This window comes from Mobula birostris, chromosome 14 (genome assembly GCF_030028105.1).
Source record: "Mobula birostris isolate sMobBir1 chromosome 14, sMobBir1.hap1, whole genome shotgun sequence".
Classification (NCBI taxonomy): domain Eukaryota; kingdom Metazoa; phylum Chordata; class Chondrichthyes; order Myliobatiformes; family Myliobatidae; genus Mobula; species Mobula birostris.
This window is the reverse complement of record NC_092383.1, coordinates 66,000,510-66,016,618: the sequence shown is the minus strand read 5'-3', so window position 1 is coordinate 66,016,618 and position 16,109 is coordinate 66,000,510. Positions and strand designations below refer to the sequence as shown.

General features: G+C 45.2%; 1 protein-coding gene across 3 annotated transcripts in view; it reads right to left on the bottom strand.

The window, feature by feature from the left end:
• LOC140209510 (peptidase inhibitor 16-like) overlaps positions 1-15,228 on the bottom strand; it is a 55,014-nt gene extending 39,786 nt beyond the window's left edge. For 2 of the 3 annotated variants that reach the window (XM_072277759.1, XM_072277760.1), the window contains exons 1-4: positions 15,048-15,228; positions 9,257-9,475; positions 3,590-3,699; positions 3,242-3,330 (exon numbers count right to left, since the gene is read on the bottom strand). In XM_072277759.1, coding sequence (XP_072133860.1) covers positions 3,242-3,330; positions 3,590-3,699; positions 9,257-9,475; positions 15,048-15,200 — 571 coding nt within the window. In that variant the 5' untranslated portion in view covers positions 15,201-15,228. The remainder of the gene's footprint in view (positions 1-3,241; positions 3,331-3,589; positions 3,700-9,256; positions 9,476-15,047) is intronic. The other variant, XM_072277761.1, reaches the window with a different exon arrangement.
• Positions 15,229-16,109: the final 881 nt, after the last annotated feature.

Below are 16,109 nucleotides of genomic sequence, written 5' to 3'. Positions count from 1 at the left end.
AGATTTAAGTGAAGATGTCAATGTAAGCAGCAAGATGTCTCCTGCAAGTTAAAGTTGGAAAATTGTTCAGGATAATTCTGTAAAACTCTTCTCTCCCTACCATGCTCCTCCCTGTGGACTTCAGTACATAGAATTATATTTTAAAAAGTCAATAGTAGTCAATTTACAACTAACAGTGATTTTGGTTCATATTGCTAGTGGTAGGCCCACTGCTGCTGATTGCTTGTTTAGCTGCACAGGTATCAGAAAGAAAATTAGTCAGGTCATAGTGGTCTAGAATGCAGAGCAGCATCAAATCCACACTGCATGCCAATTATTGCTACAGCTTACCCACTGGAGAGTGTTTGTTGCACTTACAGTCTCACCAAAATAAATCTGGTATAACTCATGTCAGACATTAGTTTGCAAACTCTTAATATTAAGTTGGAACAACTTCAAAATCCATGATATTTTAAAGAGATAAATAGCGGAGGAAGATAATAAGTCAGTGAACACAAAATAATCTGCAGATGCTGGGGTCAAAGCAACACTCACAACACGCTGGAGGAACTCAGCAGGTCAGGCAGCATCCGTGGAAACGATCAGTCAACGTTTTGGGCCGGATCCCTTCATCACAGGGAGGAGGCAGAGGCCCTATAAAGAAGGTGGGGGGAGGGTGGGAAGGAGAAGGCTGGTAGGTTCCAGGTGAAAAACCAGTAAGGGGAAAGATAAAGGGGTGGGGGAGGGGAAGCAGGGAGGTGATAGGCAGGAAAGGTGAAGAAGGAATAGGGGAAACCACAATGGGTAGTAGAAGGAGGTGGAACCATGAGGGAGGTGATAGGCAGCTGGGGGAGGGGGCAGAGTGAAATAGGGATAGGGGAAGTGGGGGAGGAGGGAATTACTGGAAGTTGGAGAATTCTATGTTCATACCAAGGTGCTGGAGACTACCTAGACGGTATATGAAGTCTTGCTCCTCCAACCTGAGTTTAGCCTAATCATGGCCATAGAGGAGGCCATGTATGGACATATCTGAATGGGAGTGGGAAGCAGAGTTGAAGTGGGTGGCTACTGGGAGGTCCTGTCTGTTGTGGTGGACGGAGTGCAGGTGCTCAACGAAGTAGTCCCCCAATCTGCGTCGGGTTTCACCGATGTAGAGGAGGCCGCACCAGATGCAATAGATGACCCCAACAGACTCACAAGTGAAGTGTTGCCTCACTTGGAAGGACTGTTTGGGGCCCTGAATGGTGGCAAGAGAGGAGGTGTAGGGACAGGTGTAGCACTTGTGCTTACAGGGATAGGTGCTGGGTGGGAGATCCGTGGGGAGGGACGTGTGGATTAGGGAGTCACGGAGGGATCGATCCCTGCGGAAAGTGGAGAGGAGTGGAGAGGGAAAGATGTGCTTAGTGGTGGGGTCCTGTTGAAGGTGGCGGAAGTTGTGGAGGATAATGTGCTGGATCCGGAGGCTGGTGGGGTGGTAGGTGAGGACAAGGGGAACTCTGTCCCTGTTGTGGTGGCCGGAGGATGGGGTGAGGGCCGAAGTGCGGGAAATGGAGGAGATGCGGGTGAGGGCATCATTGAAGACAGCAGAAGGGAAACCACGATCCTTAAAGAAAGAGGACATTTGAGATGCCCTGGAACGGAAAACCTCATCCTCGGAGTAGATGCGGCGGAGACGGAGGAACTGGGATTAGGGAATGGCATTTTTGCATGTGGCAGGGTGGGAAGAGGTATAGTTGAGGTAGTTATGAGAGTCAGTGGGCTTGTAGAAGATGTCAGTGGACAGTCTGTCTCCAGAGATGGAGACCGAGACATCGAGAAAGGGGAGAGAAGTGTCTGAGATAGACCAAGTGAATTTGAGGGCTGGGTGGAAGTTTGAAGTAAAGTGGATGAAATTGACGAGCTCAGCATGGGTGCAGGAAGCAGCACCAATGTTTATCGTCAATGCACCGAAGGAAAAGTTGGGGAGCAGTACCAGAATAGGTTTGGAGCACAGACTGTTCCACATACCCAACGAAGAGGCAGGTGTAGCTGGGTCCCATGCGAGTTCCCATAGCTACACCCATAGTCTGAAGAATGTGAGAAGAGCCAAAAGAGAAGTTATTGAGTGTGAGATCCAGTTCTGCCAACCGGAGGAGGGTAGTGGTGGTGGGAAACTGGTGAGGTCTATTATCCAGGAAGTAGCGGAGGGCTTTGCGGCCTTCTTGATGGGGAATAGAGGTGTATAGGGATTGGACATCCATAGTGAAAATGAAGTGGTTGACACCGGGGAACTGGAAGTTATTGAAGCGGTGGAGGGCATGGGATGTATCCCAGATGTAGGTGGGGAGGGACTGAACTATGGGTGACAAAATGGTCTGCCTACCTGGACATATCTGAATGGGAGTGGGAAGCAGAGTTGAAGTGGATGGCTACTGGGGGATCCTGTCTGTTCTGGCGGACGGAGCGGAGGTGCTCGACGAAGCGGTCCCCCAATCTGCGTAGCATTTCACTGATGTAGAAGAGGCCGCACCAGGAGCACCCTGGGCCCCAAACAGTCTTTCCAAGTGAGGCAACACTTCACTTGTGAGTCTGTTGGGGTCATCTATTGCATCCGGTGCTCCCTCTTCTACATCAGTGAAACCTGACGCAGATTGGGGGACCGCTTCGTCGAGCACCTCCGCTCCGTCCGCCACAACAGACAGGATCTCCCAGTAGCCATCCACTTCAACTCTGCTTCCCACTCCCACTCAGATATGTCCATACATGGCCTCCTCTACTGCCATGATGAGGCTAAACTCAGGTTGGAGGAGCAACACCTCATATACCATCTAGGTAGTCTCCAGCCCCTTTGGTATGAACATAGAATTCCGGTAATTCCCTCCTCCTCCCTTCCTCTATCCCTACGTCACTCTGCTCCCTCCCCCAGCTGCCTATCACCTCCCTCATGGTTCCACCTCTTTCTACTACCCATTGTGTTTTCCCCTATTCTTTCTTCACCTTTCCTGCCTATCACCTCCCTGCCTCCCCTCCCCCACCCCTTTATCTTTCCCCTTACTGGTTTTTCACCTGGAACCTACCAGCCTTCTCCTTCCCACCCTCCCCCCACCTTCTTTATGGGACCTCTGCCCCTTCCCTCTACAGTCCTGATGAAGGGTTCCGGCCTAAAACGTTGACTGATCATTTCCACGGATGCTGCCCGACCTGTTGAGTTCCTCCAGCATGTCGTGAGTGTTAATAAGTCAGTGACAATTTAGCTTCAATTATCATGCAAAAGCATACTTACTGCAAAGTTTATCAATGCACTTATATTCAGGTGGACATGCACTGCAGGGAGCTCCTTTCTTATATGGTTTTGAACCAACGTAATTACCTCTGAAAAAAGAAATACCATGCAAAACTCTGATCAGAATTTTCAAATGTTTTGTATTTACAAATAATGCAAATCTATTTTGGATCTGTGACTTTTACTCTTCATGCACTTATTTATATTAATGGTGGCATATTATTACTTCATTGTCAATAATCGAATATTAATTGAAGAGATCAGAGAAGCAAAAGTGTAACATAAGAAAGATATTTTATTCTAGTTTGGCTAAAAGATCCAATTACCTTGCAAATAATTTGTACTTACGGAGGTGCATAGTTGCATACCAGAATAGAGAGGTTTTTACTGTTCAGACCTTGCAGTTTATCACAAAGGTGAGCAGCACAGCCCACTTTGTCACTAGTGGCCCATACTACCTGTAAAACAATGAAATCGAACATTTTGCTAAAGTGAACTTACAATGATCTGTAAATGTGAGGTAAGTTTGTTGGCATTTATGATCAAGGATAAATGTCGTGCCCTCAGATCAGTTCTGACAGTCAGAGCCTCTGGTGTGCACAAGCTTTTTTTTTTAAAAAACTGCTGTCGAAATCTTAACCTTAACCTAGAAAATTTCCACAGTTTTGGTTAAGCCTATGGTTTCTCCATCCTGCCATTGTTGTCTTATTTCTTTTAAAATCTCCACCTTCTGCTTACTGTTAGCGGTTCCACCATTCTTCACTCAAGTAAACACAACTAATATTGTTATCACTGGGAAAGGCGACTTGGAATATTTTAGCTTTTAGTTTGCCAAGGTCCAAATTTCTCTAATGACTGTAATATTATTCCAAGTTTTTCACATTCCCCATGCTGTGGAGAAGTCTGTTCCCCATGCCAATGATTCATTTTGCGATTACTTCTGTAATTTACTTTCTCAGAATTCAATCTCTTGCCTCAAAGTCACATGTCGGTTTCAATTATTTCTAATAGATTCATATAGCATGAAAACAAGGCACCCAGCCCACTGAGACCAAAGATAATCATGCACCTTTCTGTAATAATCTCATTCCCTCCCTCCATACCATACATCAGGGCAAATTGCATTGCCTATTAATTTATCAATCTACAAACACAAGACAACCTGTGGATGCTGGAAATCCAAAGCAACACACACACGATGCTGGAGGAACTCAGCAGGCCAGGCAGCATCAATGGAAAAGGGTGAACAGTCAATGTTCCGGGCATCGTTCGTTTATCAGGACTGAGTGAAGTTAGAACGGGAGAAGAGTGTTAAAGTCGAGATCGTTGATGTCTCATTGGCAGTTAGCAATAAAAAGATCCAGAGCAGGTAGAAGACCAGGGCAGGGTGTCAAGGAAGAGGAGTATTGAAGGTGGGAGAAGGGGGTCATCAGTGCAGGTTAGAGAGTCCTTGCCAAAGAAGTAGGCATGGAGATGGAGGTGACAGAAGAAGAGCTCAGCGTCATGGCGGGCACAGAACTCACTAAGATGCAGGCACAGGGGGACAAAGGTGAGGCCCATACTGAGGGCAGAATGTTCTGCCTCAGAAAGAGGAAGGTCAGAGGAAATGGTGAAGACCTGACATGGATGAAAGCTGGGATCAGAGGGAGGAAGATGGTTGGTGGTGTCTGAGGAGAGAGGAGGGCTGGGGTGTTCAGGGAAGATGGGGTGGGAGGAACATGGAGGCTCCAAGGACACAGGAATTGATGGTGGAGTCTGAGAGACATGGGATTACAGAATTATGGTGGGGAAAGGAGAGAACGGGGTTCCAGCGGCAGCGTGTTAGTCCTCAGTGCTGTCGGTCAAGGTATCAATCTACATGTTGTTGGGATACTGGAGAAAACTGGACCAATGTGAGACAAAACACACAACGTCACACAAAGAACATGCAAATTCTGCACAGACACCACAGGAAGTCAAGTTCGAACCCAGGTCATTGGAGCCAACAACTGTTAATTGTTTCACACTTTAAGGTGATCATCTCTCAGCAGCCTCCATTCCGGGCTGAAAAGCCCAAATAGCTCCTCATAACTCTGAACTGTGATACCTTTGAAGAACAGCACAGCTCACTTCTGCATTGCTTACTGATCAGAATAGACAAAGCACACAGGGTCAGGCCTTAACTTGAACCTCCAGCTTCAGAATCAGATCAGGATTAATATCACTGGCATAAGTTGTGAAACAGCTCTTACTATAGTTTAAAAACGTGCTCTCAGAATGAGACTTTTCATTCCAGGACGAGGGAGATGTCCTCTTTTTTTAAAGAAAGGGACTTCCCTCCCTCCACCATCAACACTGCTCTCAAACGCATCTCCCCCATTTCACGCACATCTGCTCTCACCCCATCCTCACGCCACCCCACTAGGAATAGGGATCCCCCTGTCTTCACCTACTACCCCACCAGCCTCCAGGTCCAAAATACAGTTCTCCGTAACTTCCGCCACCTCCAACGGGATCCCACCACTAAGCACATCTTTCCCTCCCCCCCTGCTTTCCGCAGGGATCGCTCCCTACACGACTCCCTTGTCCATTCACCCACCCCATCCCTCCCTACTGATCTCCCTCCCGGCACTAATCCTTGTAAGCGGAACAAGTGCTACACATGCCCTTACACTTCCTCCCTTACCACCATTCAGGGCCCTAGACAGTACTTCCAGGTGAGGCGACACTTCACCTGTGAGTTGGCTGGGGTGATATACTGCGTCCGGTGTTCCCGATCTGGCTTTCTATATATTGGTAAGACCTGACGCAGGCTGGGAGACAGTTTCGCTGAACACCTACGCTCTGTCCGCCAGAGAAAGCAGGATCTCCCAGTGGCCATACATTTTAATTCCACGTCCCATTCCCATTCTGACATGTCTATCCACGGCCTCCTCTACTGTAAAGATGAAGCCACACTCAGGTTGGAGGAAGAACACCTTATATTCCATCTGGGTAGCCTCCAACCTGATGGCGTGAACATTGACTTCTCTAACTTCCATTAATGCCCCACCTCCCCCTTGTACCCCATCCGTTATTTATGTGTGTGTATATATATTCTTTTTTCTCTCTCTCCTTTTTCTCCCTCTGTCCCTCTCACTATACCCCTTGCTCATCCTCTGAGTTTTCCCCCCTCCCCCTTTTCCTCCTCCCTGGGCCTCCTGTCCCATGATCCTCTCATATCCCTTTTGCCAATCAACTGTCCAGCTCTTGGCTCCATCCCTCCCCCTCCTGTCTTCTCCTATGATTTTGGAACTCCCCCTCCCCCTCCCACTTTCAAATCTCTTACTAACTCTCCTTTCAGTTAGTCCTGAGGGAGGGTTTCAGCCCGAAACGTCGACTGTACCTTTTCCTAGGGATGCTGCCTGGCCTGCTGTGTTCACCAGCAACTTTGATGTGTGTTACTTACGATAGATTACAGTTTTTATTATTATGTATTGCTGCACATATCAAATTTCATGATACATGCCAGTGTAGGAAACTTTGTCACATGGTGTGAGCAGAATTATCTTCAGCTTAATGTGAAAAAGACTAAGGAGCTGGTGACCCCTGTTTGATTCAGGGGGTCAGTGTGGACATGGTGGAGGATTACAAATACCTGGGGATACGAATTGACAATAAACTGGACTGGTCAAAGAACACTGAGGCTGTCTACAAGAAGGGTCAGAGCCGTCTCTATTTCCTGAGGAGACTGAGGTCCTTTAACATCTGCCGGACGATGCTGAGGATGTTCTACGAGTCTGTGGTGGCCAGTGCTATCATGTTTGCTGTTGTGTGCTGGGGCAGCAGGCTGAGGGTAGCAGACACCAATAGAATCAACAAACTCATTCGTAAGGCCAGTGATGTTGTGAGGATGGAACTGGACTCTCTGACGGTGGTGTCTGAAAAGAGGGTGCTGTCTAAGTTGCATGCCATCTTGGTCAATGTCTCCCATCCACTACATAATGTATTGGGTGGGCACAGGTATACATTCAGCCAGAGACTCATTCCACCAAGATGCAACACAGAGCATCATAGGAAGTCATTCCTTCCTGTGGCCATCAAACATTACAACTCCTCCCTTGGAGGGTCAGATACTCTGAGCCAATAGGCTGGTCCTGGACTTATTTCATAATTTACTGGCATAATTTACATATTACTATTTAATTATTTATGGTTTTATTACTATTTAATTATTTATGGTGCAACTGTAACGAAAACCAATTTCCCCCAGGATCAATAAAGTATGACTATGACATTAAACCTTATTCTGATTCTGAAACTACACGATTTAAAAAGTTAAATTAATTAAGTAGTACAAAACGAGAAAAAAAAGTAGTAGGGAGTTTGTGTTCAAGGTTTCAATGTCCACTCGGAAATCTGATGGAAGAGGGGTAATAGCTACTCCTGTAACACGAGTGTATACCCTTAGGCTCCTGTACCTCCTTCCTGATGGTAGCAATGAGAAGAGGGCAAGTCCTGGGTAATGGCGGTCCTTAATGATGGATGCTGCCTTTTTGAGGCATCATTCCTTGAAATTTCCTGGATGCTGGGGTGTTTGTATTCTCCTTCCATGGTTTTGTAGTTCAGCAGTTGATAATTCTTCTGAATTATCTTTTGTTAGGCATATGCGTCTGATACATTCCGATACATGAAAATTCGTACTGTCCCACATTAAATTTGAGATGTCACTTTGACATCAATTTACACTTGGTCCTTCCCATTCTGTTATTTCTAATCTGATTCTTTTACCCCTTCTAGATCTGTGAATATAAGCGACTTTCAGATCGAAGTCAGTAATAGTGATGAAAAGACCTTTAATTTTGAAGATGTGTATTCAAAGACACAGAATAGACAACATGTTGCAGCTGTGTAATTTGATTAATTTTAAGCTAACAGGAGTCTTTGAATCAGATACACATTGAATCAGAGAGGTAAACATATAAATGGACATAGGATAAATTTAACAGCTCTATTTGTTTTTTATTATTCTTCCTTGCCCCCAACACCCACACTTTATTTTATATATGGAAGCGATATACATATGTTTACCCAGATCTAGGGACAGATAGGAGTGAATAATGAGCAAAATGAATGAGCAGGTGACAAAATAAATACGATCAGTGATGTCCTAAGATGGCAGTGTCTGCTATGATGTCAAAAAATACTTCTTTGAGAATTGTTTTTAAACAGACACTCAAAAAATGAAAAAAGTAGTTGCAATGACAGACTCCAGATTTGGAGTAAAAAGAGTTTGCGTTGATAATGAGTCATACTTTGAATGCAAAATGAAAACCAATTATGATATGAAGCTTAGATTTAAATGATGAAAGGGAATTGTATGGATGCTTAACATTCAGAGGTTCAAAAATGGATACTAAGAGAGCTCTCCAGCAGCATTGGCCACTTTGACCCAAATGCTGCAGCTAATTTAAAGTAATTTATAAAAGCAGCATTTATGAAACTAGGCAAGTTTTAAGAAGCTGCTTATGTGATTTTAGCCCTTGGATTGGAAGAGCAGTCAAAAAGGATCCACATTCCCTAGAGGGATGTGTGAGCAATGAAAGCAAGTGTGCATTTCCTGAACTCAGATGATTGTAAGTAAATGAAGGAGCACACCAAAATCTGCAACAAATCCAATTCAGCAACAAATCAGGTATAAAATATAAAGTTATGAGGAGGAAATTCACATTGCATTAAGATAAAGACATAAAAGAGATGGAAAGCCTTATTCTCATTTTCCTCTCTAATTAAATAAGAGATTCAACACTTTTATAAAGGTAATTCACAGAGCAAGAAGTTATTTGGTAGTGGCACACTTCACACAATTTGAAAAGGGTATTTAGACTGTATGTGCAAGCTCAGACCTATTCTAAGGTGTTCATTTCATCAATATCAAGTAACTTCCTCAATTTCACAATATTCCAAGCTTGATGAGGTAACACAGTTGCACAGCTTTTAAATAAACTAAGGTAAATAAATACAATAAAGTTTTGAGAAGCAAATAAGAAATCATACCTGGGTATAGTGCCCACACATCTTTCCTGGAGTACACGCCATTGTGTCATATGTGTAATCTTTAACTTCTAGATACCAGTCCTCCACTCCTTTTGCTGGATTTAGCGGACCATTTGTTGCATATAAATTTTCTCCTATCCTCCCTCTCTTTGGATTGTGCTCCCACACACATTTCTTTGCATATTTTTGAGCAATTTTCTCCAACTGTCTGTCCCAGCTCTAAAAGTAAATCCGTTGATCAGAAAATGTAAAATCAGGACGTTATCAGAATTGAACGAGCAGTAATAACTCAGTCCTGTTCTGAGCAAGTAAATGTGGTGATATAAAATTTAATCCGAGATAAACATTATGAGACATTGTTTGATAATACTATGTAATGCAGTGGTTATGCATAGTGAGGTCGTTAATGCAGTCTACAGTATTCAGAATGTAGTCTTTATATTTCAACTTTATTTCTTGTCCTTATGTACAGTCATGCCTACCAATGCTTTACAGATATGCAATCATTCTGTCTATATAAGTTATCTTATGTATTTATATTTACTGTGTTTTTTTAAATTATCACTTTCTTTAACTTATATTTGTTGTGCTGCATCAGATCCGGAGTACTATTATTTCATTCTCCTTTCCACTTGCTTACTGGAAATGGCATTAAACAATCTGGAATCTCCATTGTTCATTGCCTCCAGCAACCCTCACAAGCAGCTAGCTCAGTGAGTGTCTACTTCTCCAAGTCTTGTTGAATTCAACAATCGTTTCCCCACTACTAGCGAGAGACTTCAACAGGACAGTGAAACAACCCTGATGCACCTCTCAGAATCAGTAAGAAAAACTGCATCCCCTTACCCTGCTAGGGATCAGATACAAACAATTGTACAGGAAGTCATTGTTACATTGTCACCTTGCATCTGGTAGAAAATACAGACCTATATCAGAATAGTCCTACGCTTGTACGAAGTATTTTGAACTAGCAGATGCTTCACTATTCTTTTAACTGAAAAATAATTACAAATGATATACAATACTTTTCATGCCCTACGATAATCCAAATGTGCTGCATACATAGTGATTATTTTTGAACTTCTGCAAGTTAATACGGCAGCCAATTTGCATGTACTATGATCCCACAAAGGAGAAAATGACGACTGATCAATTGCTGGTCAGAAAATAGACCCGTAGAACTGTTCTAAACTCTGGGACATGCAGACTTATTTGAAAGATTTCCCCTCTGACAGTGCAGAAATCACTCACTACATTACTGGATCTGTTTAGATTGTGTGTTAGAATGGGTTTTGAACCCGCCAACCGATTCCCGCGGGACACGTCCACCTACCTCACCTACACTGCATCGATGGAAACCTGAAAAGATGCACTACTTACTGAGGAAGCATGGGAAAAGAGCTGGGCTGCTGGTCAGATTGAAGCTGAGGGGCTTCAGGGTCCCTATGCCCACCATCCTACTAGCTAATGTGCAAGCCATAGAGAACAAGGTGGATGATCTTAAAGGGAGACTCACCTACTGCAGGGAGATGCAGAACCGCTGTGTATTCTGTTTCACCGAGACCTGGCTCTCCCCTGCCACCCCCGACTGTACCATCCAACCGGAGGGATTTTCGATCCATCGGATGGACTGCATAGCGTCGTCGGCAAGACGAGGGGAGGTGGTGTCTGCCTGCTGATCAACACTGGATGGTGCTCGGACGCTGTGGCACTGACAAGCTCCTGCAGCCCGGACCTGGATCACCTGTCGGTGAAGTGTCGTCCCTACTATCTGCCATGGGAATTCACCTCGGTCGTACTGACAGCGGTCTACATTCCCCCCCAGGTGGATATGGAGTGCGTTCTGAACATACTGTATGCCAACATCAGTGAACTTGAGACCAGGTATCTGGAGGCTTTGCTCATTACAGCCAGGGACTTTAACCAGGCCAACCTCAGAAAGGTGCTGCCAAAGTTATACCAACAAGTCTCCTGCCCCACTAGAGGCCCGAATATACTTGACCACTGCTACACAGCAGTCAAGGATGCTTACCATTCCGTCCCACGACCTCACTTCAGAAAATCAGACCATCAGGCCATACTCCTCCTCCCGGCTTACAAACAGAAACTGAAGCGGGAGGTCACGGTGTCAAAAGTAGTGTCGCGTTGGATGGAGGAAACGGATGAGGTCCTCCGTGACTGCTTTGAATCGGTGGACTGGTTAGTATTCAAGGACTCAGCAGCTAACCTCGATGAGTATGCCTCAGCTGTCACTGACTTTATTTGGAAATGCATGGAGGACTGTGTGGCTCACTAGACGATCCAGGTATTCCCTAACCGGAAGCCTTGGATGAATTATGAGGTCAAGTCCCTTTTAAAGGCTAGAGCTGCGGCTTTTAGGTCCGGGCATACCAGTCGCTACACAGAATCCAGGCGTGAGCTCCGGAAAGCCATTAAGGGTGCCAAGAGGCAATATCGAGCCAAGTTGGAAGCCCAGGCTAACCAAAGGGATGCCAGTAGACTATGGCAGGGTCTAAATGAGATCGCTGGGCGCAAAAAAAAGGCTAGGAATATCAATAACTGTGGCACTTCTCTTCCTGATGAACTTAATGTATTCTGTGCAGGATTCGTCCCGCTCCCTCTGGATGAACCGGACCTGGTGGCATCGAGATTCATCGTCATCAAGGAGGACGTTAGAAGGGCCTTCCTGAAGACAAATCCAAGGAAGGCGATGGGCCCAGATGGCGTCCCAGGTCTGGTTCTCCGGGCCTGTGCAAGCGAGCTAGCTCGAGTGTTTGCTGACATCTTCAACTGCTCCTTGCTTCAGTCTAAGATCCCCTCATGTTTTAAGAAGGCAACGATAATCCCAGTGCCGAAGAAGAGCAAGGTGGCATGCCTGAATGACTATCGACCTGTGGCTCTGACATCAATTCCTAAGAAGTGCTTTGAGAGATTGGTTATGGCACACATCAACCACAGCCTACCGGTCAACCTCGACACTTTGCAATTCGACTACCGGAGCAACAGGTCAATGGTAGATGCCATCTCTCTGGCCCTACATTCCTCCTTAGAACACCTGGAGAATAAAGACCTATACGTAAGGCTCCTTTTCATTGACTACAGCTCTGCCTTTAATACCATCATTCCAAACAAACTGATTCCTAAGCTCTGGAACCTGGGCCTTAGCACTCAGATCTGCAGCTGGATCTTCAACTTCCTCACAGACAGGACCCAGGCTGTAAAAATAGGGGACAAGCTCTCCTCTACAATCACTCTGAGCACCGGTGCCCCACAAGGCTGTGTACTCAGCCCCCTGCTGTACTCACTGTACACCCATGATTGTGTAGCCAAGTTTCCATCAAACTCAATATATAAATTTGCTGATGACACAACAATTGTAGACCGTATCTCGGGTAATGATGAGTTTGAGTAGAGAGAGGAAATTATGAACCTGGTGGCATGGTGTGAAGACAATAACCTATCCCTCAACGTCAGCAAGATGAAGGAATTGGTTGTTGACTTCAGAAGGAGTAGCGGACCGCACGACCCAATTTACATCGGTGGTGCGCAAGTGGAACAGGTCAAAAGCTTTTCCTCGGGGTCAATATCACAAATGACCTGACTTGGTCCAACCAAGCAGAGTTCACTGCCAAGAAAGCCCAACAGCGCCTTTACTTCCTGAGAAATTTGGCCTGTTCCCTAAAACCCTCACTAATTTTTATAGATGCATCGTAGAAAGCATTCTTCTAGGGTGCATCACAACCTGGTATGGAAGTTGTCAGTCCAAAACCGAAAGAAGCTGCAGAAGATTGTGAACACGGCGCAGCACATCACACAAACCAATCTTCCGTCCGTGGACTCACTTTACACTGCACGCTGTCGGAGCAGTGCTGCCAGGATAATCATGGACACGACCCACCCAGCCAACACACTTTTCGTCCCTCTTCCCTCCGGGAGAAGGCTCAGGAGCTTGAAGACTTGTACGGCCAGATTTGGGAACAGTTTCTTTCCAACTGTGATAAGACTGCTGAACAGATCCTGACCCGGATCTAGGCCGTACCCTCCAAATATCCGGACCTGCCTCTCCGTTTTTTTTTGCACTAATTTACTTTCCATTATTTCTATTTATGATATATAATTTAAATTTTTAATATTTACTAATTTTTACTATTTTTAATATTTTTAATGTTTAATATTTGTAATCCTGGGAGCGGGAAGCGCAGAATCAAATATCGCTGTGATGATTGTATGTTCTAGTACCAAGTGTTTGGCGACAATAAAGTATAAAGTATAACCTATTTTATAAATAACAGTCCAAACGTAGACCATTTTGTTTTCTTTTCTATTGAATTATAATAAAAAATATTCTGTTAACACCCCCTCTATCCATCACCCTCCCCGCCCTGTTTCTACAAATTTCAAAAACATTTTTACTTGTGTTTCCTAATGCTGCTATTAAACTGCAACTATCTCGAGGAATTATGCGTAAATTAACATTAATCTGATCGGCCCTTAGATCTTAATCAAGGAAAAGTAAATAGCTGCTAAACAGCACAAAATGCTGGAGGTACTCAGGAGGTCAGCCACCATCAATGGAGAGGAATAAACAGTCAAAATTTCAGGGCAAGACCCGTTATCAGGACAGCAACAGAGAGGGGAAAACGGTGGGGAGAGGGGAAGGAGTGCAAGTTAGCAAATTTCTGGTAAGCCAGGTGGGTGTGTGGGGGAGGGGAGTAAAGTGAAGTGAGAATTTGGGCCGTGGTTAGTGGAAAAGGTAAAGCGCTGAAGAAGGAGGAATTTAAAAGGGGAGTGGAGTGGAGGAAGGGCACCAGAGGTCGGTGAGAGGCAGGTGCGGAGAAGAGAAGGTGTAAGCGGGGAGCCCGAATGGGGAATAGAAAAAGAAGTGTGGGGGGAGGGAAGGGGTGGAAATTGCAGAGGTTATTGAAATCAATGTTCATGCCGTCAGTTTGGAGGCGACTCAGTTGTAATATGAAGTATTGCTTTCCAACCTGAGCGTGGTCTCATGATGGCAGCGGAGGAGGCCATTTACCGACATATCGGAATGGGAATGGGAAGTAGGATTAAAGTGGGTGGTCACCCGGTTTTCCAGCCTGTTGCGGACAGAGCGAAGGAGCTCGAAAAAGGGTCTCGGCCGGAAACGTCGACTGTTTACTCCTCTCCATAGATGCTGCCTGAGCTGCCGAGTTCCTTCAGCACTGTATGTGTGTTACTCTGGGTTTCCAACATCTGCAGAATATCTTGTGTTTATTCAGATAGCTCTTTTTAGATATTACATGGACGGACTCCGTCCCACCAGAAAAGTAATAACCACTTAGTTTGGAGAGACCTGCATCTCTCCAATTAGTTTGGAGAGACTTTGCAAGTTTCACCCATTGTGGCCGTTCTGTTCTTCATGAAGCACCCTTTCATCTCTTCCTGCTTCTATCTGATGGCCATGACCCTTTAAGCTCAGGTAAACTAAACTTCCATTCACTTTATCCACCTCACTCCGGTGCTGCTGTTTCCTTCTCGTCAAAATCATCTCCCTGGTACGAAGCTACGGGTGTGAAAACGTGCGCTTATTGTATTCAAACGAGACAGAACATCGCGGGCGGCTAACTTCAGATGCGCTCCGCCGGGCGTGAGTGTGCAAAACCAGACTTCACCAGACCGTCGAAATTCGCGCCCTCGCCGCAAGTAATTGAAACGCGGTCAGTGAAGAGTCATCGGGCAAATTTTGAGTGACAGGGACAAACCCCGCCGGTTTTTCTGTTATATTTGGATCCGGTGAGAAAGAATTAACTCCACTTACCATTTTCAGCATGTTGGCTGCATCGGGTACCTCAGAGCGAAACTTATTGTGCTCATTAAGCACGCGGTTCTTTTCTGCAGAGGTGAGAGCGGGAGCTGGCTGGGGCATTTGCAGTGCGATGAACAGCAGCAGGAATTGCAGAGTCGGAGCCATCCTTCCTCGCTGCTCCCGTGCCGGATCAGAAGTGGTTCACTTAACTTTATAGGTGGGCGCTCCCGGTGTGAGGGAGAGGAGCGGGTGCCCATTGCCCGTGATGATAACCCTGGAAACAATGACGCCTCGACTTTGTGACGCCTCCACTTTATTTCGCAGCGCCGTTTCACACCAAAGCCGAGGCTGGTGGCAATTATTAACGGGTTTGAATCAGAAGACACAGATGATGAAGGTGGGGTTCTCTGATCTCCCGGAAAAGGGGCTTTAGGGGAGCCGATGTACACTGAAGCACAACTGTACGTATGTTCCCTGTTGTCTCGGAGAAGGTGGTGCCGAACTGCTTTGTTGAAGTATTGCAGTCCTTCAGAGTCACTGCACATCACTCTGATGTGAAATATTTATGCATACATTGTACATATATATAAATATATATGTATATATTGCTTTAAATATAGACGTTATCAGAATCAGATTTAATATCACCGGCATATATCGTGAAATCATTATATTTCTTATTAACGTACAGTATGATAATGAAATTTAAGATATCTCTCTCTATATCTATATATATATATATACACACACACACACATAGAATGAATGAATAAATAAATAAATACACCCCCCCCCCCCACAAAGATTTGGCCTTCACTACCGTCTGTGGCAATGAATTCCACAGATTCACCACCTGCTGGCTAAAGAAATTTCTCCTTATCTCTGTTCTAAATGGGTGTCTCTCGATTCTGAGCTGTGCCCTCTGGTCTTAAAATCTCTCACTAAAGGAAACATTCTCCCCACCTCCACTCTACCTATGCCTTTCAATATTCAAATGCTTTCATGGGATCTCCACTCATTCTTCTAAACTCCAGTGAGTCCAGACCCAGAGCCATCAAACACTCCTGAAATGTT